Raw genomic sequence first — 24,743 nt, 5'->3', positions numbered from 1 at the left:
TTTGGATATACTTCATACGAAACATTTCATTTCAGTAAAACTCCAATTACACTTTATCAACATTCACCTCTGAAATGACTTCAGTACAGTCATGAATAATGCCGATACCAACTTTTTTTTCGCAAGCAGGATATTCTATATTAAACTGTTAATAATTAACCACGTTAGCATTCACATTTTAACATTTAACTTAAATAATAAACTTGTTGTTGGGCACCTTTTTAGCGTGAATGAAATGCTGAAAAATTATTTTTCGCGGTCGGCTCTGAGCGAAACCAAGAGCACAATTAACCTCTTTAAAGTCCATGAATTAATTTCGACTGATATATTAACTTAAACTTTTCCTTCATTGAGGACGGGTAGTTTTGCTTGTACTCAGTAAAACACACAACAGGGGCCTAACGTTAGAACATACAACATACAAGGCGCCAATTTACTAAGCACTCGGTAGAGTCCTCTGTTGACATCTATTTCATTCAACAATGTAGAAAGGAACAACTAACCCCTAACTTTGTAAATGTAAAACTATCAAAGAAATTTAATCAATGCACAAACATTATCCAAAATTTACAGAAAAAAACTACTTAAAGCCATGTTGAACATGAAATACAAAGAACTAGATGACTTACAAAAACAAAAAATGATTCTAGATCATCAACTGGCATGCTGCATTAAAAATAGACTTATGGACTTACACAACGAAACAAACCAAATCAACACTAGGAATGACAGGGACAAAAAGATCTGCCACAACAAAAAACTAGAGAAAACTAAGATGCAAACAACAGAAAAGACACCAACACAACAAACCGTTGACTAACCTCATAGGCCTGGCATGACCTAGCGCGTTAAGGCGTGCACTTCGTAATCTGAGGGTCGCGGGTTCGCGCCCGAGTCGCGCCAAACATGCTCGCCCTCCCAACCGTGGGGGGCGTTATAATGTGACGGTCAATCCCACTATTCGTTGGTAAAAGAGTAGCCGAAGAGTTGGCGGTGGGTGGTGATGACTAGCTGCCTTCCCTCTAGTCATACACTGCTAAATTAGGGACGGCTAGCACAGATAGTCCTCGAGTAGCTTTGTGCGAAATTCCAAAACAAACAGACTAACCTCATAATTAATAGATCCGACCGATAATTAAACACAGATGAGATGCTTCTACTTAACAAAGGGCTCAACTTCGCAACAGCACCTAGGTATATCCAAACCTCAGAAATTAAAGCATCTTTAGAAGACCTAGCCAGAAGACTTGTGCTACTTTCTACAGAAAACAAAACAACTAAAAAACAACCGAAACCAACCAACAGAAAGAAGACAACTTCAAAAATTCTATTGACATCCAACAGTCAAACTTCTCAGGAAAAATTAAAAATTTATATTTTCCAGAAACACCTAGAAACATCTTAAACGATTCTTTCAAAGAATTTTCTCACAAAACCGTCAACATAATTTCACAAAACAGAAAACTAAAAAACAATCTTACAAAAAAGAGGCATTAATTCCATTAAAAACCTAAAACAAGACAAAAACATAGAAATTCTAAGAGCAGATAAAGGAAACGCTATAGTCATAATGAACACGAATGAATACATTCAAAAAATGAAAAACATCCTATCAGACACAAACAAATTTAAACCAATACACGCAAATTCAACAAAGACACACGAAACAAAATACTACTAAAAATGAAAAAAGCCAACACAATTTCACAAACACTTTATTCCTACCTATGCAAGACCGACTCACGCACACCACAAATATACGGCATCCCCAAACCTCACAAACCAGATTGTCCACTACGACCAATAATGTCACATATGAATCGTTTAATTACAATCTTGGTAAATACATAGCATGGGCATTCTCCAAATATGTAAGATCAGCCAGCTTATTCATCAAAGACTTTTTAATTTCAGATATAACCTTAATCAACTTAATAATAAAGTTTTAATGGACAGTTTCGATGTTATATCCTTCTTTACAAAAGTTCTAACCGCTGAAGCCTGCAAGATAGCCTTAGAACTCTATATCCGAGACCCTAACCCATGAATAGTTATTTCCAGCAACCAATTAGCGACTCTCATAGAATTCACCAGGATGAAGACAAGCTTCATGTTCAACAACCATAACTATATACAAACAAATGGCTTAACCGTGAGCAACCCAGTATCACCAGTTCTAGCCAATATTTTATGACACAAGTTGAAACACTAGCAATTAACACAGCATTACATCCACTACTATACTGGTACGGATATGTAGACGACACGATTGCGGGACTCATATCTACAGAACATACACTTAATTTTTTCGATCACATTAACTCTATACATCCCAACATTAACTTCACATGTGAACAGAAAGAAAGCAATCAAATATCATTTCTTAACCTCAAAATTACAAGAATCGATACACAATTTAAAACAGAAATCCACCGAAAAATCACCCACACTGGACTATACATGAAACAAAACAAAAACTCAATATACTAAGAAACCAAATAAACACAGCCATAAAACTATGCTCACGAGATAAAATTAACGATGAATTAGACAAAATAAAACAATACTTCATCAACATCAATAAGTTTCCTCCACAAACAGTAGAAAACATTATACGTACACATCTAGACAGAAAGCAAAATCAACCAACAAAAGTAAATATACCCCACGATTAAAAAAAATCACGAAACCATATACGGCTGCATACCATATATTCCCGACATCAGCAGAAAAATAACCAACATTTGGCAAAAACTACTAACAAAATATGACATTCCAGTTGATACCAAATTTATTCAAAAACCAGGCACAAAACTAAGATCTATACTGTGTGACAACTATACTGAGAAACACCACACCAACATTATTTATAAAATACAATGTGATAACTGTCACGATTTTAAATTGGAGAAACAAGTAGAAAAAATGGAACCAAATTCAAAGAACATAAAAAGTCACCTTCACACGTTTTCGAACACTGCAAGTCAAATAAACACAACATAACCATAGAAAACACTCAAATACTAAATAAGGAAACAAACATAAACAAACACAAAATTTACGAAGCCTTACTTATACAACAACTCAAGCCCAATATAAACCAATGCAAAGGAACACCTTTAAACCTATATTAATAAATATATCCAACATCTAAGCACGCCCTCTACATTCCTACACTCAATCACACAACCGCCTTCAAACATGTGGTTAGCTATCGGTCAGTAACCTCTTTCTTTCTTTGTGAACTTAACGATGACCGAAGACGGTCGAAACGTTGTTCGCTCCTCTACATAGTGTTTTCTCTATCCATACCAACCGTTTTTACATATAGAATTGTTCCAATATCGATACTCCATTTGCACATAGCCATTAGTGTTGTTTGAATGTCGAAACTCCATTTGCACACAACTATTAGTATTGTTCCAATGTCAAGATTCCATCTGTCCATCTGCACATAACCATTAGTGTTGTTCCAATGTCAAGACTCCTTTTGCATATCTGCACATAATCATTAAAGTTGTTCCAATATCGAGACTCTATTTGTTTATCTTCACATGAAAATTAGTGTTGTTCCAATGTCGAGACTCCATTTGTCCATCTTCGCATGACAATTAGTGTTGTTTCAACGTCTAGAAATATTTTGCAGCTTCGAAGTTGTATGTTCTTTAGTGGACATGTCTGTCATGTGATATAACGTAACATGTTAAAATAATGGGACAAAATGAATTAAAGTACCACGTTTGTTTATAATGTACCAATCTAAAAAATAATACGAAGAATAACAGATTGTTTTAACAGGTTAAGATGACCAATAATACCAGACGAGTGCGCTGTTTATGGAAAGATATACAAATATTGGAGATTCGTTAATTTTTGTGCTATATCTATATTTTTAAAAAGGCTAACTTTACTATTTCCTATAAGTAAGAGACGAATTGCTTGTACGCTGATGAAAAGTCTGAAAATAAACACAACTTTCTGTTGTACATCAAAAGTGTTATTTTAAATAGTAATGTAGAGTTTATCATATTTTTATTTATTTTTCGGAAGAAAAGAAGAAGAAAACAAACGGGTAAGTGAAGAAAGAAAAGTTAAAAACACGATACTTACGCAGTTTTCTGGATAAATGCCAAAACATTTTGACTTTTCCGTAACTGACGTATGGTGTCTTCATTTTCTTAGCTTTTTACCACTATTTGAAAATTTTCAATTCATCTTAATTTCGAACTAGAATTACGAGCAACGACATTATCTTGTCATATTACGCTAATCTTATTGTCACAGTGTAGTTTTAATTTTGATTTCTCCCTCTAAAGGCAATCATAAAATACTATTATACTTAATTTGCCAAAAAAAATGTTATTATACTTTTATCTTCTTATTAACCCTTCCTAGACAATTATAGATTTCTGTAATTTCTTGAGATGGCGTCTTAAAATAAACCACTACTCTGCAACTGTAATAAAAGTTTACCATCCGCGGTATAACTTCTCATAGAATAGCTCTGAAGTTCAAACTTTTAACTAGTAGCTCCATCTCTTGACCGACTTAAGATTTAATTACAGCCGCAGCTACTGAGGATTCCTTTTATTTTTTTACTTGTACTTTCAACATTTAATTTAAAATGATCAACAGAAAACAAATGACAATTTTACTAATAACCAAATGACATCTTAAATCACTTTTTCCCATGTACAGCATACAAAAGCATTTGTTCAAAAGGTACAGCAGTTATTGAGTCGAGCATAGCCTTATGGGTAGCCCTAAGTACCGTGAATCTGTTAAGCTTTTCCTGTTTTATGCTCTACTGTCAAAAAAGCACACATTACACTTTGAGGACGTTATTGGAGTGGCAGTCAAGTCCAGATATATAATTACAGTAGCCCAAAAGTTGGCGATAGCTTCTACTACTCACGAGCTGCTTTCTCCTAATCTATCAGTTCAAAATTAATGACCGTTAACACAGATAAATGCCTGGCATGGACAGGTGGTTAAGGCACTCGACTCGTAATTCGAGGGTCGCATTGTGTTAGCAGTGTAAGACTAGAGGGAAGGCAGCTTGTCACCACCATCCACCGCCAACTCTTGGACTACTCTTTTACCAATGAATAGAGGGATTGACCGTCATATTATAACACCCCACAGCTGAAAGGGCGAGCATGTTTGTTGTGACGGGAATTTTTATTAGTCTTAAAATTAAAAAAAAACAACAACAAAATGAAAATCCAAATTAAATACTAATAGATATTTTATTAGTCTCAAAGTAAAAAACAAAATAAAAATTCAAGTTAAATGTTAATAAATATCTTAATGTCTCAAAGTAAAAAAGACCATTAAAAACCAAGTTAATTATTAATAAATATTTTATTAGTCTCAAAATGAAAAACAAAACAAAAAATGAAAATCCAAATTAAATATTAATAGGTATTTTAATAGTCTCAAAGTAAAAAAAAAATATGAAAATCCAAGTTTTAAATTCATAGAAAAAAGATTAACATGGCCATGTAAACAAGTCAAACTGCAGAAATATATAATGTGAAATTGTTGATTTGGTAGCAACAACTAATGGAGAAAAAAAGTACTTATGTACATATATTCAAGGTGAGAAAGAATTAATTAATTAATTACCCTACATTTCTCCAATAGAAAGTCCACCCTATGTCAGTGTTTGAAATCGAGAGGAACAAAATAATCTAGAATAAGTAAATATTGGCTGCCATCTTCTGACGTCACAGCATATACTTGACCTTCAAATTCCAGTCTAGAGTTACGCGTGCAGCTATTAATGAACACGAGATTTCAGACATCCATATCCAACGTAACTACAACCTTTTATGGCTGTGTGTGTTTATTAATTCTCTGGACTGGCATGGCATAGCGCGTTAAGGCGTGCGACTCGTAATCTGAGGGTCCATGGTTCGCATCCCCGTCGCGCCAAACATGCTTACCCTTTCAGCCGTGGGGGCGTTATAATGTGACGGCTAGTCCCACTATTCGTTGGTAAAAGAGTAGCCCAAGAGTTGGCGGTGGGTGATGACGACTAGCTGCTTTCCCTCTCGTCTTACACTGCTAAATTAGGGACGGCTAGCACACATAGCCCTCGAGTAGCTTTGTGCGAAATTCAAAAACAAACAAACAATTAATTCTCTAACAGGATTCACTATTTATCTGAATAATAATTAATTCACCTTAAATAAGATTTATAAAAACTTTGCAAGATATATTTATCAATTATAGGTTATACGCGCATATATATATATATAACAAAACATTGGAAAACCAGACGATTCTATTTTTTCACTCGCTTTGTAATTTAGTCAATCTTTATGGCCAGGTGGGTTAAGGCGTTCGATTCGTAATCTGAAAGTCGCGGATTCGAATCCCCGTAACGCAAAACATGATTGCTCTTTCAGCTGTGGGGGCGTTATGACGGTCAATCCCACTATTCGTTGGTAAAAGAGTAGCCCAAGAGTTGGCGGTGGGTGGTGATAACTAGCTGTCTTCTCTCTAGTCTTACATTGCTAAATTACAGACGGCTAGTGCAAATAGCCCTCGTGTAGCTTTGCGCGAAATTCAAAACAAACCAAACCCACCGGAGCTATATCAGCTCTTGGTATTTAAAGTATAGAATGGTTTAAATTACATGTCCTAAAAGGCAGAAGCTTAAATTATATATCCCAATTACGTTGGACAGTCAGTTACCAGGTCACTCACTGCTCTTGAAACTTAGCTTCTGTTAACTTCACGTTTCTTCTTGCTTCATTTCTTGTTGACTTTACTGAAAACATAATTTCGCTTGAAAGCTATTACTATTGGAGGGAGGAGATATTTTGCAATAAAATGTGTGAGATAAGAACTTGGATTGTCTTAATCAGATTTACAAATACTCCCTTAAGTAGCACAGCGGTATATCTATGGGTTCGCACTACTAGAAACCGGGTTTCGATACCTGTGGTTGGCAGAGTACAGATAGCCCATTGTGTAGCTTTGTGCTTAACTTCAAACAAACAATATTTAAATACCACAAGTATGCAGGTAGTAGAAATTACAATGGTTTCTCTAACTGTGCAAGAAAAAACAAACACCAAAAAAACCCTGGCAGGTGTTTAGTTTTAAAGGAACTTGACTTCACAACTGGGGTGTTCAGGGATATAGATATTCCCCTTCGTCCCGCTTGCAATAGAATATTGATGTACACGTTGATAAATTGGATTACATTTTGGTCAGGCTGGTTTTGTTTTATTTCGAATGATACTGAAGATTGAAACAGTGAAACGGTGCTGTACTTCTATAAAATTAGAACTACGAACTGCCTGAGAATTACAGTTAAATTATGTATTTATTACAGTTAAATTACGTATTTATGTATTTATTACAGTTAAATTAAGTAGTTATAGATTTATTACAGTTAAATTATATATTTATGACTAATTCAAAGCACGATTTAAGTGACTGGCTGGAAGATACTTATTAGATTATTTGTCAGTCACTGAAAAATGCAAATCAAAGTTTATTTATTAATTGAGAGAAATGGTTGAAAATGTTTCACGCCTGAAAACAACAACAACAAATGTTTTGAAGCTTTAATAAGTGAATGAAATTGTAGTTTTAAGTTTCGGTGTATAAATGAAAAAAAGAGACTGTTTAAGGCTTTTTAAGGACTGAGAAACATTAACATTCCAGTAAATGAGACAAGGATCAAAGCTTTACTAAGACCCTCAGTTTCAAGTTTGAGTGAGTATTTGTTTGTTTGTTTTTGAATTTTGCACAAAGCTACTCGAGGGCTATCTGTGCTAGCCGTCTCTAATTTAGCAGTGTAAGACTATAGGGAAGGCAGCTTGCCATCACCACCCACCGCCAACTCTTGGGCTACTCTTTTACCAACGAATAGTGGGATTGACCGTAACATTATGACGCCCCCACGGCTGAAAGGACGAGCATGTTTGGCGCAACGGGGATGTTGAGTGAGTAAATGAACGATTTACTTTCACTTTGAGTAGTAGTAAAAGAAGTAATTTCAAATTATAATTGATGAGTGAACGACTCAGTTTCATTTTGAGTGGGTGACGAAAGATTCAAATTAGAATTGGTAAATGAACGATTTAATGTCACTTTGAGTGAGTAGTGAAATATTAAGTGAACGATTGGCTGAGAGATTCGATTAATCTTTATTACTAATATTACTACATTACTACAAAACATGTTTAACATATTAACCAAAATACCAATATTAGATTTATTAAATACAACTTACGGTCTCTCGAAAACAAAAAAATTCATATGTCCGATACCAAAAATCAAATGTTATGTAAATAAAATTGTTAGTTTTAAAGTTATATTAACATTATATTTTAATTTATTGTTAGACCAATTAAAATCTTCGTCTGCTAGTTTTCTAACGTCACATGAACAACCTCATATGGTTCATCAGGTGGGTGATTACTACGACTCCGGGAAGCTTCATAGAAAATAACTTACACATAATAACAGTTTCTCCTTAATGTATAACATTCCAAACTATTGTTTTTGGTGTTACTCTAGCACCTGCATTTACTTGAGAATAAGGAAATGGTCTCACAGCTGCTTGTAATATGCGTGTGTCTGACCCAGACACTGTCAGACTGCTTTGCGCCACCTGAATAAAGACACCTGAACTTTCAACATTGGGAATAGTTGTAGGTTAAGTCCCAAGATGTGTCGTTACAAAACTCAGTCACTGCATCTCATAATAGTAATAATATATTTTATACTTTTAAGGAAGGAATATTAAACTCGTAATGACACAACTTTGGGCTTTTTTTTTCTATGAGAAATCACATAGTTCATTTTGTTGGTTGCATCCCAAGGTTTTATAAAACACCCTTCCAAAGATAACCTCAGTAGCAATATATGCTCGTGCTCCAAATAATAGTGCATAGTGAGAAAGTATCAATAACTTCATGATAGTGCAGGTAAAAAAATATCAATAATTTACTAATAGTACGAGTGAGAAAATATCAATAATTTAATAATAGTACGAGTAAGAAAATATCAATAATTTAATAATAATACAGGTAAGAAAATATCAATAATTTAATAATAGTACAGGTCAAAAAATATTAATAATGTATTAATAGTACAAGGTAGAAAAATATTGATAATTTAATAATAATACAGGTAAGAAAATATCAATAATTTAATAATAGTACAGGTCAAAAAATATTAATAATGTATTAATAATACAAGGTACAAAAATATCGATAATTGAATAATAATACAGGTAAGAAAATATCAATAATTTAATAATAGTACAGGTCAGAAAATATTAATAATGTATTAATAGTACAAAGTAGAAAAACATCGATAATTTAATAATAGTACAAGGTAGATAAATATCGATAATTTAATAATAATACAGGTAAGAAAATATCAATAATTTAATAATAGTACAGGTCAGAAAATATTAATAATGTATTAATAGTACAAGGCAGAAAAATATCGATAATTTAATAATAATACAGGTAAGAAAATATCAATAATTTAATAATAGTACAGGTCAGAAAATATTAATAATGTATTAATAGTACAAAGTAGAAAAACATCGATAATTTAATAATAGTACAAGGTAGATAAATATCGATAATTTAATAATAATAGAGGTGAGAAAATATCAAGAAGTTAATAAAAGTAGAGATTGAAATCAGAGTATGAACTGAATTTTGTGTTTTTTTTCTTTCGTTAAAAATTTGACGATAAAAAAAATGTGCGGACTAAAATTAGCATCGTAGAAAAAAAAATTAAAAATTAATAATCGCTCAAATACGATTATCTGAAACTTGAGAATGAACTCAACTGGTTTATCTATAATAACCAAACAAAAACTTCCTTCAGTCGCACATTTTAGGTTAAATTCGAGTTAATATAATCTAGAATACTATTGTATTTCTTACTAGAAACAACTTATTTAGCTGGCTGAAACTAGAATTTTAACAGAGATTGGCACATTTAAATGTTTGAAATTGCCCGTAAGAAGTTTGAATATTATAAATAAGGCATTTCTAGTAATTATAAATTTCTAAGTAACTTTTAATTTCTTCATAACTTTTATCATAACACCAGTCTGATAAGGGATAATACTACTCCTCTCTTACAGAAAATACGTTTTGTTTGGTTTTGAATTTCGCCCAAAGCTACATGAGGGCTATCAGCTATATACCTAATTGGGTAGTGTAAGACTAGAGGGAAGGCAGCTTAGTTATCACCACTCACCGCCAACTTTTGTTACCAACGAATAGTGGAATTGACGGTAACTTTATAACGCTCCTGTGGCTGAAAGGGCAAGCGTGTTTCAATTCGAGCCCGCGACAATCAGATTACACGAGTCAAGCGCCCTAACCACCTGGCTACATATCTGAGGGTCGCGGGTTCGAATCCCCGTCGCACCAAACATGCTCGCCCCTTCAGCAGTGGGGGCGTTATAATGTTACGGTCAATCCAACTATTCGTTGGTAAAAGGGTAACCCCAAGCGTTGGCGGTGGGTGGTGATGACTAGCTACCCTCTCTCTAGTTTTACACTGCTAAATTAGGGACGGCTAGTGCAGTTAGCCCTTGAGTAGCTTTGCGCGAAATCAAAACAAACCAAACCGATATGAAACAATAGTAAACGTTACCAAACATCCAATATCTTGGTGTCGTCCCAAAATATGTCCGGAAATACGCAAACAGGTCCTTTCCTTCAGGTAGAATACAGAAATAACTGATAGACATTTTAAGTGTACTGGATAGAAAATCAACGCAATGGTGGTGAATTTGTGTATTTCCTACTAATAAAAAATTCTAAAGAAATAAATTCTGTGTATCAAAGATAGACGAATGCATTTCTTAGAAACCTGAAATAAAGTAAGTCTTGAATGGCTGAGAAAAGTTTAATCTTCTAGTTTTGATACGGACAGTCAAGTTTGTTTCAAAATTTTTTTATTTTTTTTGTAAAACTATTCAGTACTTTGTTCGAATTAATAAAAGGGTACAAATATGCACACAGATCACTAAAAGACATACAAAAACAATCACGGCATTAATTTATTTCAATTAATATAAACAAATGAAATAACTGATGTCCGTTGATCAGTTGTATAGGACATACTCTACTAGTCGGTCATGGAGGTATTCACATATATCCCATATCAACTACCAACTATTCTTAACAGTTGTGGCAGAACAGTGATAAGTATACTGACAGAAGGTGCCTCAATACAAATTCTAACTTCTATAATATATAGTGATTAGCGTTAGATGTCATAAAGCAATCCAATATTACATGTCGACTGTTTTTAAAAACCATGACAGAACCCAATTCCTTTTCGGTGGCTTCTCTTTGATGCTTCCTGAATAGTTTTAAATGTTTATTTATAACACCTTTATGTTGACCAGTGGCTAATTTTCAACGTGCTAAGAAATTCTGTGTCTAACAGCTAGTTTTAACTCTGCTGAGAAAGGTTTTATATTGGCCAGTGGCTAATTTTTAATGTCTTAAGAAGCTTTGTTTCCAATGTCTAGTTTTTACTACGTTGCGAGCATTTTTATACTGACTATTTAATAATTTCCAAATTAAGAAACCTTTGTGTCCCATGGCTAGTTTTGAAAGCATTCAGTGTACCTTCTTATTGTCTTCAAGCTATTTTACATAATGTCGTTTCAGTTACACTTGCTATCCGTCTTGTATATCACAGTCGTTACAGTTCACATTAATACATCATAGAGTAATAAATCATATATATATTTAACTTAAAAGTAACATTGAAAGTCGTTGACCATTTTTCTTAATAGTAAATTAACTGATATCAATTTCTCAAGACACGAATATATATCTGTGACATACAAATATATACCTGCAATAAGTACTTAACGAAATTTAAAGTATAACTGAAAAATTAGGTTAGATTTTCATATATGACAATTAACATAAAGCTATTAAAATTCGATATCTTTGTCGAGTGAATTGGAAGTGTTTGCAGGTGTAGTGCTATATAGTCACCATATGTGACTGAAGTAGATCGAAATTCGGCCATAAATCGTGCTTTGCGCAGGTGTGGGTGGGACACCTAATCCAGGACATTGTTCTATCCATACGACACTCCGGGAATCTTTATTGTGGCACTAATCCGTGTTGCTGGCTGGCTGATAATTCTTACACATGTTAGAGCACTGGCTCCTGACTTCTGTTTACTTCATCCCAGCACCCGCAAATCAATTGAATACCATTACACGTCCCCACAATAAGAAGGACCAGTTATACCCTGTGGAAATTTGCCATCTTCACACGTGGCTGATTCTTTCTATCAGCACGCTCCACCTGCTGCTGCTCATCATCTGACGTAGCGCATGAGCTAATGTAAGGCAGGATAAAAATGCGAGAACGTTCGAGTATCTGGTATTCCAATTCAAGGAAATATAATTTGTAGCACGACAAATTTAAGGGTTTTCTTAAAGAGCGGCAGCGTGAGGCCTAACCTATCAGAAGTCGATTGAAGAGTCATGTCGGCTGCAAGACCCATAACCATCGTCTGCTTTTTAATCTTGCTGGTGATAACCGCTGCTCACCCGACTGGTCGCAGACATTTCAGACACCACAAAAGGCCACAGGTAAAGACATATTTTAATGACTTAGATAATCAGCCCATGAGTTTTAGTGAATATCCACTTTTTGACTGACGGTTAAAAGTTTAGAGGAAATCGTAATAAGCTTTACTTGGAGAAGAAGTATAACTTATATTTTTTTCAATGTTTCTTGTACTAAGACAGTAAACTCAGGTCTGATTTTGAATCCATTTTACAGAGTAAACTGTATTCTAAGAAAATGTTATTCACTAATATAGTTTCCTTTTTACAAGTCTTCTGCTCTCTTGCTAAAGCCTTCTTCTTGCTTTTTGACCTTTGGAGAATCCGGCGAGAAAGCAGAATACTTGCAGATCTGGATAAAAACTACACTCGTGGAAAAATGTTATAGAGTTTCTTAATAAATGAAAATCTCAACTTGAAATAACACCATCCTTCGATATTTCAATTTAAAACTAGTTTTTACATTGAGGATTCATTATAATAAACTCAAGTCGGAACAATAATATCTTTCGATATTTGAATTTGAAACTAGTTTTTACATTGAGGGTTCATTTGATAAACTCAAGTCGGAACAAAATAATATCTTTCGAAATTTAAATTTAGAAATAGTTTTCACATTGAAGATTCGTTACAAAGTATTGCATTTCGAAACAGCAAAACCGACTAATTTCTTATTTCACGTCAACGACCACTGTGCACTTTCTGATCTATTTCTCTTTTTTTATCGACCATTGTTATAAAATCTCTCTCAAAATTCTTTGCTTTTCACTTAAAAATTTATAACAAGCTTAAAATATGTAAATCGTTTCTATTTATAACCACAAACAACGTATGGATCTAGCTGTCAGCCTTCTTTCTATTTCTAAATAAGCGCCCAATCTGAAAGTTTGTCTGTTTTATAATTTAGCGCAAAGCTACACGAGGGCTATCTATAGTAGTCGTCCCTAATTTTGCAGCGTAAGAGTCATTACCACCAACCGCCAACTCTTGGGCTACTCTTTTACCAACGAACAGTTGGATTGACGGTAACATTATAACGCCTCCACAGCTGAAAGGGCGAGCATGTTTGGTGCGACGGGGATTCGAACTTGCGACTCTCGGATTACGAGTCGAGTGCTTTAACCACCTGGCCATGCCGAGCCCAATCTGAAAGTAAGTCGAACAAATCTTTGTGGTGATCACAAAGTAGAAATGGAATAGATATGAATATAGAGGCCGCTACTTACGTCAACGAGAATAAACCAGCAGCAATGTCGATCAGTGATAAAGGTTATTAAATAACACTTAAAAAATAACTGTTTCTAGAAGACAATATCGGAATAATGTATGTGAGATTCAAAACTGAACATATAGTTGTTTGTTTGCTAAAAATAATGTTATTTTTATGTTATAACTGAGTAATAAAACTAAGAAAGAAAATTTAACACTATTATACAAACCGGTAGTACTAAATTAACACTATTATACAAATCTGAAACCAGTAGTACTAAATTAACACAATTATACAAACCTGACACCGATAGTACTAAATTAACAGAACACGATTTACAAACATTTACAAACAAGCTGGCAAACTAACAAGTTACTTTTCTTAACCTCAAGTCATCGTTTGTTACTTAAGGTGAAATCCTCAGATTTTCTCTTACGACGTTAAAAGCAACAACAAACGTTCTCTTAATAAGAAATTATTAACTGAAGCAAAGTTTTATTAATTGGGACAATTTTTAAACATATATTCTTACAAGAAATGATAGATAGAACCAAATGTTTTAAATATCAGTGTGTTTTTTATTGTATTGCTTTAGTTGAGTTTAATGAAAGACAAAGGTTACGAAGCTGTGCAGGAAAGACCCGTTGCAACGAATTACAGTAATGTAACGTATATTTCGTCTTAAGCTAATTACTACCATTCACTGCAACGTGGCTTCTCTGTCCAGTTTCAACGTAGACTTCTCGATCACTCCTTAAAGTAATTGATTTATCCAAGTTAAATCAAACTTGAAATAAATATATACTTTTTTTTATAAGATTATAATCAAACAAGAAAAAGCTTATGTACTGTGTGACGTAGACAGAAAATTAGGCCTAATTTTGCAGTCTTTCTCTATTAAATATTTTACCAAAAATAAACTGAACTTTCTGAATATTTCAGTGAAAATTACAAAACAATAAACTGTGATCTTACTTTATCCCACTGACCAGTTAAAATACATATTTCATTGTTGTGGTTTTTCATTCATATGTAATTAAAACCTTATCGGACTTGTGCTATTGACAAGTTACCATACATATTGTCTTAACATACATTCGGCACATAAAAATATGTTTTTTATGCTTTTTCCACATTGTAGACTTTTTTTTTGTCTTACTTTGTTGGTCTTTTCAAGGTACCTCAGACTGATACACACATTGTTTAGGCCCAGCATGGCCAGATGGTTAAGACACTCGACTCGTAATCCGAGGGTCGCGGGTTCAAATTCCCGTCACACCAAACATGTTCGCCCTTTCAGCCGTGGAGGCGTTATAAAGTTACGGTCAATCTCATTGTTCGTTGGTAAAATAGTAACCCATGAGTTGGCAGTGGTTGGTGATGACTAGCTGTCTTCCCTCTAGCCTTACTCTAGCACAGATAGCCCTCGTGTAGTTTTACGCAAAATTCAAAACAAAAAAACAAACAAAGACTGGAGGCTTAAAAAGTTAAAGATCAGGTTTAGTTCAAATACTTTGTCGTAGCTCAGTGGTAAGTCTGCCGGCTTTCGACGCTAAAAATTGATTTCGATATCCATGGTGGACATAGCACAGATAGCTCATTGTGCAGCTTTGCGCTTAACAAGAACAGCCAAACGAAAAACCGTTTAACAAACTTGACCTACAGTCGGAATGTGACAGTTACAGTTCGAAATTCCAAAGTACAGATGGCAACTTGCACAAACAATCTTAAGAGTTTGTTATTCTTGTTTTATTTCACTTTCAAAGTAAAATGTGAAACATCAATAGAGTAATACGTATATGGTGTTTATTTTTTTTTTAGCTTAAGAACCTTCGTTCATCCGAAGTGGAAGATAAAATTGAAACGAAAGATGAAGTAACGAGAATGCCACCTTACGACGAGATATACAGCCAATGGTCCGGATGGTCACGTTGTTCTAGAAAATGTAAGCAGGAACGCATGCGCACGTGCATCTCTCCTCTCCACTGTGGTGCGAGGATTTTGAAAGAAGTAAAGTCTTGCAGAGGACGAAGATGCAAGAAAAATCCCATCGTAGTTCCCGAAACAGAGGAAGTTCGGCAGACCGAAGATGGGCCCTCCCAGTTCCGAGTTCTCTATCACCTTCAGAGTTACGTGTACTCGGATTGGTCGGAATGGTCACCTTGCACACGGTCTTGTAAAACTCGACGCTACCGTGCCTGTGAGCTGTCGCTAGTGTGTGGAACCAGTGTGATTCAAGAAGATGCTTTGTGCTATGTAGAAGGAACACTCTGTGAGAAGTTATATCGAAAGACAGAAAGGGGTGACAAGGAGGAACCGATAGAAGCTGAAGAGTTAGGTAAGTTTTGTTGATTTTCACGTTTTTTACTCTGTACAGCACGAGATAACGATGTTTTATTCAACTGCAACACGTGATTTTTATTATTTTTTTTGCCGGCATTCAATGCAATATAAGAAACAAAGAATTTAAATTGTACAGGAAGGGCAAATAGTATGGGCAACCCCCATCCTCAGATAAAGATAGGATGCATGAAAGAAAGAATTTAAGAATCTCATATTAGCACAGACTAACAAAAGGTTTGGCTAATAATCCAAAATAGCTATTTCTTGGCCTTCCTTTCCATGACAGCCCAGCATGGCCAAGTGGTTAAACGCTCGACTCGTAATCCAAGAGTCGCGAGTTCGAATCCCCGTCATACCAAAGATACTTGCCCTTTCAACCGTGGGGGGTGTTATAATGTGTGGTCAATTCCACCATTCGTTGGTAAAAGAGTAGTCCATGAGTTGGCGGTGGTTAATGATGACTGGCTGCCTTCCCTCTGGTCTTACACTGCTAAATTATGGACAGCTAGCGCAGATAGCCCTCGTGTAGCTTCACAAGAAATTTGAAACAAACCAAACCAAAATCATTTTCCCGATATAGGATGATACGAATGCACGTGCGATGCTGCAGCCTCCTGAACATTTTTGTGGTAATCTTCGTGAAATTTTCAACAATTATTTTTATTTCAAAGACTTAGTTCTTTCGTATAGTTCCGTTGCCACAATCGTTATCATAAATAAAATTTTTGCTCCAACCTGGAATATTTATATGTTATATTTCCCCACACCTAGAACAGATCCATTCTGTTTTTGTTTGTTTGTTTTTTCATGGCTGATCGAACGTGCGCCATTTTTCTGTGGTTAGGTAATGATACGAACGTCTGTGATATATGTCTGGAGAAATTAATGGCCAAAGTATACCTAAGAAACATTTTGAATTAGACATGAAGGACGGTAAACATTTGTTTAATAAAACCTAATCCTGTTTTTACTTTTGTGTTCTCAGAATTTCAAAGCGGAGAAGAGAATTCCACATTAGACATCGGGAAATGTGGAGTGTCAGAAAGAAGAACCCCAGACTTGCGCATCATTGGAGGTCACGAGACTCAGAAAGGTCGCTGGCCATGGCAGGTAAGTTAAACTTAAAATGGCATCAATGAGATAAATAGTGTAATACTCTTAGCAATAAGGGAGTTTTAAATCATGGTTTATTATAACGAAAAATAAGTTATTTTGCTTTCATGTACGCGTACAACTAAATCAAAAGACTCTTTATCGGTATTTATCGGTTTGTTCTAACAGTGAAAATGGATACAAGTTTAATACAATAGCATTGATCGTTCTGTTAAAAAAAAATCCTGTAACTCTCCTCCCCTCAGACTCAGTGTTTGTAAAATATTTAATGTTCTCTTAAAAAGATCCTGTAACTCTCCTCCCCTCAGACTCAGTGTTTGCAAAATATTTAATGTTCTGTTAAAAAATCCTGTAACTCTCCTCCCCTCAGACTCAGTGTTTGCAAAATATTTAATGTTCTGTTAAAAAATCCTGTAACTCTCCTCCCTCAGACTCAGTGTTTGCAAAATATTTAATGTTCTGTTAAAAAATCCTGTAACTCTCCTCCCTCAGACTCAGTGTTTGCAAAATATTTAATGTTCTGTTAAATTATCCTGTAACTCTCCTCCCCTCAGACTCAGTGTTTGCAAAATATTTAATGTTCTGTTAAAAAATCCTGTAACTCTCCTCCCTCAGACTCAGTGTTTGCAAAATATTTAATGTTCTGTTAAAAAATCCTGTAACTCTCCTCCCTCAGACTCAGTGTTTGCAAAATATTTAATGTTCTGTTAAAAAATCCTGTAACTCTCTCCTCCCTCAGACTCAGTGTTTGCAAAATATTTAATGTTCTGTTAAAAAATCCTGTAACTCTCCTCCCTCAGACTCAGTGTTTGCAAAATATTTAATGTTCTGTTAAATTATCCTGTAACTCTCCTCCCTCAGACTCAGTGTTTGCAAAATATTTAATGTTCTGTTAAAAAATCCTGTAACTCTCCTCCCTCAGACTCAGTGTTTGCAAAATATTTAATGTTCTGTTAAAAAAATCCTGTAACTCTCCTCCCTCAGACTCAGTGTTTGCAAAATATTTAATGTTCTGTTAAAAAATCCTGTAACTCTCCTCCCTCAGACTCAGTGTTTGCAAAATATTTAATGTTCTGTTAAATTATCCTGTAACTCTCCTCTCCCTCAGACTCAGTGTTTGCAAAATATTTAATGTTCTGTTAAAAATCCTGTAACTCTCCTCCCTCAGACTCAGTGTTTGCAAAATATTTAATGTTCTGTTAAAAATCCTGTAACTCTCCTCCCTCAGACTCAGTGTTTGCAAAATATTTAATGTTCTGTTAAAAAATCCTGTAACTCTCCTCCCTCAGACTCAGTGTTTGCAAAATATTTAATGTTCTGTTAAATTATCCTGTAACTCTCCTCCCCTCAGACTCAGTGTTTGCAAAATATTTAATGTTCTGTTAAAAATCCTGTAACTCTCCTCCCTCAGACTCAGTGTTTGCAAAATATTTAATGTTCTGTTAAATTATCCTGTAACTCTCCTCCCTCAGACTCAGTGTTTGCAAAATATTTAATGTTCTGTTAAATTATCCTGTAACTCTCCTCCCCTCAGACTCAGTGTTTGCAAAATATTTAATGTTCTGTTAAAAAATCCTGTAACTCTCCTCCCTCAGACTCAGTGTTTGCAAAATATTTAATGTTCTGTTAAATTATCCTGTAACTCTCCTCTCCTCAGACTCAGTGTTTGCAAAATATTTAATGTTCTGTTAAAAAATCCTGTAACTCTCCTCCCTCAGACTCAGTGTTTGCAAAATATTTAATGTTCTGTTAAAAAATCCTGTAACTCTCCTCCCTCAGACTCAGTGTTTGCAAAATATTTAATGTTCTGTTAAATTATCCTGTAACTCTCCTCCCCTCAGACTCAGTGTTTGCAAAATATTTAATGTTCTGTTAAAAAATCCTGTAACTCTCCTCCCTCAGACTCAGTGTTTGCAAAATATTTAATGTTCTGTTAAAAAATCCTGTAACTCTCCTCCCCTCAGACTCAGTGTTTGCAAAATATTTAATGTTCTGTTAAAAAATCCTGTAACTCTCCTCCCTCAGACTCAGTGTTTGCAAAATATTTAATGTTCTGTTAAATTATCCTGTAACTCTCCTCTCCTCAGACTCAGTGTTTGCAAAATATTTAATGTTCTGTTAAAAATCCTGTAACTCTCCTCCCTCAGACTCAGTGTTTGCAAAATATTTAATGTTCTGTTAAATTATCCTGTAACTTTTTTTTTCTGGAGATTTAGTGTTTACAAAATATTTCATGCCCAAGTACGATAAGTAATGTTAGTTATATTTATTTTGGACATCAGGTGGCAGTGCTGAACAAATACTTAGAACCCTTCTGTGGAGGAACATTGCTCACGCCACAATGGGTGTTAACTGCAGCACACTGTGTTAGGAGGCGTTTGTACGTTCGTGCAGGAGAACATGACTTGGTAGACGCGGAGGAATCTGAACAAGAAGTTCGGGTTGCGGACTCTTTCGTGCACCCTAACTACGACATCGAAACGGTAAACAACGACGTGGCTTTGCTGAGGCTTCGTCATCCTCTGAGGATGAACTCCTATGTCCAGCCCGCCTGTCTGCCCAGTTCTGAAAGTGAACTTCACATAGATACGATGGCTACTATTTTAGGCTGGGGCAAAAGAAGAAAGGCTGCCATGTTTGGGACAGATGTACTGCACGAGGCACAGATTCCGATAGTTGACATAGAAGATTGCCGAAAGGTATACGAGGACTACTACATCAGTGACAACATGCTCTGCGCAGGATACGAACGAGGGAGGGTGGACTCGTGCGCAGGCGACAGTGGCGGCCCCTTATTGTATGAAGTAGATGGTAAATGGGAAATATATGGAATCACTAGTTTCGGCGAGGGGTGTGGCAGGAAGGGAAAGTATGGCATTTACACCAACGTAGTGAAGTTTGTGAAATGGATAAAAAAAACAATAATTCTTAACACCTGATACTGGAAGACTCGAAACCAATTTGTTCATATAGTTTGTATATACAATAAATTATGATGGCTGTAAATTGTGTTTTAAAGAAAAAAGTACTTTCCGGTTAATGATACGAAACTACCTCAGTCAATAAGCAATAACTATTCAACTAAGAGCTCGTGTGAAAGACAGTTTCCTTGCAATACGCAAACTGGTTTCCATCTGCTCAGGAGCATCGTTTATTGATTCATGTTGAGTCTGTTATATGTCATTTTGAGTTTATTTTTATTAGATGCAATGTATAAAATTATTTATGAAATAAAATGCATTGTGTACAAAACACTGTATAAGTTTACACGATCTATAAATTATTATTTCTTAATACGTATCGTAAACTATAGATCAGTTAAAGACCAGTCAGGTCAATATGTAACTTAATAATAAACAGCCATGTCAAATAGAAAACATACGAAACAAAAGAAATATGGCGTAACTTATTTGTTTTTTGTTAAGTGTAAAGTACACAATGAAATGTCTTAGCTCTGCCTCACCGTGGGTATCGAAACTCGATTTTTTGTGTTAAAAGCCTCAAAGACCTGCTGTTGAGCCAGCGAAATTGGGGCTGAGAGGGGTCTCTCGGCATGTTTAAAATGATGTTAAGATGTTTGAAACTGACGAATGTATAGCTTTTATCAAACAATTTCTATATATATTAGGTTACTTCAAAATCTGTGAAAGATATCTACTGACTTCACTCAGTATAGTTGTCATATCCACACAAAGTTATCCATTATCCCTTAATTGAATTTTTTTATCTCGATATGAGGTCTTCTGTAAGGAACTCTCCCGGCATGAGGGAAAAGAGCTTGTCTGTCTGATAGGGAACAATATGCTTGTTTTTCAGACGTCTTCCATAATGTCTTAACAACTTTAGCTTGGCAAAATCCAGTAATCTGGATTACTCTGGTTTTATTTCGCTTATGCCCCTCTGGATCTAATTATTTGAGCTTCCTCACCACCGTTATCTAGTTGTGACTCAGTCTTAGGTCCGAGATCCTATAACGCCAAAAATCTGGTTTCGAAACTAGTAACGGGCACAACTTTGTGTAACTATGCGCTTAACAACAATCAGACTGTGTAAGTATAATTCAGTTAAATATCACAAGAGGACCTAGAAGGTCTGTCATCATAATTAGTTTTGTTTTATTAATAAATACAAAGAAGTGTAATGACGTATCTACGCTGTACCCACCACAGGGAACGATTCATGAAAATGTGGCTTTATGGGAAGTCCTCAAGTTTATTGTTGAACTACAGGGAGCGTCATAATAATTCAAAAGTTCTTTTTCCTGAAGCAACGTAAACTAAACTGAAATCATAATTAGAACAGAGAACAGTTGCGTACTGATTCCTGAAGCTGAAAGACGAGAATAACGAAATTTTACAGCATAAAAGCGTAATGTAAAGCCATGCCAGTCTGATTCTGTTTTTAAACAATACGGACATAAGGATGTTTTGGTTTTGTTTTTTACATTTGGTTCTGTGTATTTTGATATAAAGAATATATTAATACAACCACAAATAATCCATTTTTTTCTTTCAAGCCATCCCATATTAAAAAAAAACAACTAAAATCAGGATGGCAATGGCGTCTTTCAAAAAATCCATTTTACAAAGATTGAAATTCGTATGGTTATATAAAATGGATTATCCCAGAAGATTAAGTTTTCCCTTTGCCAAAATGGCACATCGAATCCAATGCTGCAGTCGGGTTTAATGAGATTCCGTTTCATTGAACATTAACCATCATCAAACAGCTAGTAACCATCACAGAGTGAAAAACGGATGAGAATGAAGATACGACCCCGATGAATGGGATTCCGTTTCGTTGCACATTAACCATCAGCAAACAGCTAGTAACCATCACAGAGTGAAAAACGGATGAGAATGAAGATACGACCCCGATGAATGGGATTCCGTTTCGTTGCACATTAACCATCAGCAAACAGCTGGTACCCGTCACAGATTGACGTCCTCCTCAGAAAAAAAATCGCCAGGTGTGTATGAGAAAAATTATATCTAACGTGAAACAGAGTCTTCCAAACAAAATTATATCTAACGTGAAACAGAGTCTTCCAAACAAAATTATATCTAACGTGAAATAGAGTCTTCCAAACAAAATTATATCTAACGTGAAACAGAGTCTTCCAAACAAAATTATATCGATACGCAAAATAAAACTTTGATGTCGTGTTTGAGGAGATGAAACCTTGGCACAAAATAAATAGATAGACTCGTTTGTTTGTTTGTTTGTTTTAATTTAGCGCAAAGTTATACGAGGACTATTTGCGTTAACCGTCCCTAATTTAGCAGTGTAAGACTAGAAAGAAGGCGGCTAGTAATCACCACCCACCGCCAACTCTTGGGCTACTCTTTTACCAACGAATAGTAGGATTGACCGTCACATTATACCGTTCCACAGCTGAAAGATCAAGCATGTTTGATGTGACGAGGAATTCGAACCTGCGACGCTCGGATTACGAGTCGAGTGCCTTAACCACCTGGCCAACTATTTGGTAATCAACATTTTTAACTTGAACAACAACTTGTGCTGAAAGGCTGGGTTAAAAACCCAAAAGATTCAGACGTAGCAGTGTGTAATTTAGCACTGTTGACTAATCAGAGCCGGGCAACAACATTTGGTGCGTACAGTTACTAGGTATAACAACGTCAGAACATGTTCATTGATAACTAATTACAAAATCTTTCATAAGAGAAAAATGTTTATTAACCTCAGTGGTTTAACGTTAAGGGTTTACGAGTATCGTGTTGTTAGCTGCAGGTCTTCTCAATTCGATAAAACAACAAGTGTGGTGATATGTTGTTTGTTACAAGTCTTCTCAACTGGATAAAACGTATGATGCTGTGTTGTCAGCTGCAGGTCTTCTCAACTCGATAAAACAACATGTGTGGGGCTGTGTTGTTAGCGCCCAGGCCGTGAAAGTGGGTTTTCTCGGGGTACTCCCGTTTCCCCCCACAGCAAACTTTCCGGCATCGGACCTGTAGGTCCCAGCCTCATTCAGAATAGAGCCGTTTATCCAGTTACAGGGTATCAAATCAATCATAGTAAACTTTAAAAATCAATTCGCCAGCGGCCAGTGTACTCCGTCCTCGAGCCAAGGTCTGGCTCACTTCACTTTCGCTGCTCTGGTCCAGTTTTCCCGTCCTTCCTCTCACTCACAAATACCCCACTCCATTTTTGAAATATTAAAAAATAAAGTAAAAATTCCACGGATATTTAAAAAATTTCTCATGTAAGGGGACGAAGAGGAACTACAACGTTCCTGAACACCCCAGTTGGAGAGAGAACTCTTCTGATTTCTCTCTCTCTAAACTAAACCCCAGCCACGTTAGTTTGCGTTTGCGTTTGTTAGCTGCAAGTCTTCTCAACTCGATAAAACAACATGTGTGGTGCTGTGTTGCTGACTGCAGGTCTTCTCAACTCGATAAAACAACATGTGTGATGCTGGGTTGTTAGCTGCAGGTCTTCTCAACTCAATAAAACAAACATTTGTGATGTTAGCTGCAGGTCTTTTCAGCATCAAAACGACCTCATAGCAGGAAGAACGAACATCTTCATCGGTGAAATTCAAGCCTGCAACCCAAAAATTGCGAGTCGAGTGCGTTAACCACAATGCCATACCACACCAGGATTTTGCGAGTAACCTTTTTTTTTTCTACCTGGTTACATGGAAAGTATTATTTTGTGCACACAGATACAGTCAAACATCGATATAAGGCGCTAGTTGGGGTCCAAAAAATTCGACCGCGTTGTATCTGATTGCGCCTTATACTGATTTGATTATATATTTTTTTGACCCTCGGGGTGAGCGATAATGCAAAATTTACTCGTTTTGTAGTGAAATAAAGAAAAACAAACAAAACTACTTACACCAATGATATAGCATTTTTTTTATTTATTAAACTCAATTTTAAGACTGAAATTAAATGTAAAAAGCAGAATTCTAAAGAAATTTATCGAATTCATTACTTTGATGGGGGCTGATATTCTAAAAGTAGTTCCGTCAGAGCAATCATGTGATCGTTTTTACGATTAGACGCTGATTAAAATTAGTTCAATTTTAAAAGTTAATACATATAGTAATTAATTTTGATAATTTATTTACTAATTATTAAATTAGTATATAAACATATACATATACAAATGTGAACAATAATTTACTGAGATAGATCAATGTAGTTTTTTTTTAGTTTCGTAGCATTATTACCCAGTTGGTATTCATCATTTTCATTAGCCGTCAACCACAAACGCCAAGACATATAAATATGCTTTACTCGGTCCCTATTCTCGTCCACAACAAGCACTGAACACAAAGAACGTAGAAATATTGCATTATACTTAGTACAACGATCATTTAAACCCTACAGCTGTTTATGAAGGCTCGAACGAGGTGAAACGCATTGTGCAAGTCGAGAAAATGCTAACATACAGAAAGATATAGAAAATCAATCAAAACGTCTATTTTAGCATCAACCACTTTTGATT

General features: G+C 35.3%; 1 protein-coding gene across 1 annotated transcript; it reads left to right on the top strand.

Annotated features, from left to right (window-relative positions):
• Nucleotides 1-15,637: 15,637 nt before the first annotated feature.
• Nucleotides 15,638-20,577, top strand: LOC143254362 (serine protease 1-like). Its single transcript, XM_076509429.1, has 3 exons — nt 15,638-16,146; nt 17,137-17,261; nt 19,547-20,577. Exons 1-3 carry the CDS (start codon nt 15,693-15,695, stop codon nt 20,201-20,203), a joined length of 1,236 nt encoding a protein of 411 aa, XP_076365544.1. The 5' UTR covers nt 15,638-15,692; the 3' UTR covers nt 20,204-20,577.
• Nucleotides 20,578-24,743: the final 4,166 nt, after the last annotated feature.

This window comes from Tachypleus tridentatus, chromosome 6 (assembly GCF_004210375.1).
Source record: "Tachypleus tridentatus isolate NWPU-2018 chromosome 6, ASM421037v1, whole genome shotgun sequence".
Taxonomy (NCBI): Eukaryota; Metazoa; Arthropoda; class Merostomata; order Xiphosura; family Limulidae; genus Tachypleus; species Tachypleus tridentatus.
Note: the sequence above shows the minus strand (reverse complement) of the source record. Positions and strands in the feature narration are given on the sequence as shown.

What these genes read in the sequence shown, in the direction of transcription:
- LOC143254362 (XM_076509429.1), top strand. Translation starts at nt 15,693, where the DNA reads ATGCCACCTTACGACGAGATATACAGCCAATGGTCCGGATGGTCACGT. An exon ending in GATAGAAGCTGAAGAGTTAG is followed by an intron (nt 16,147 to 17,136) that starts GTAAGTTTTGTT and finishes TTGTGTTCTCAG; the next exon opens with AATTTCAAAGCGGAGAAGAG. An exon ending in AAGGTCGCTGGCCATGGCAG is followed by an intron (nt 17,262 to 19,546) that starts GTAAGTTAAACT and finishes TTTGGACATCAG; the next exon opens with GTGGCAGTGCTGAACAAATA.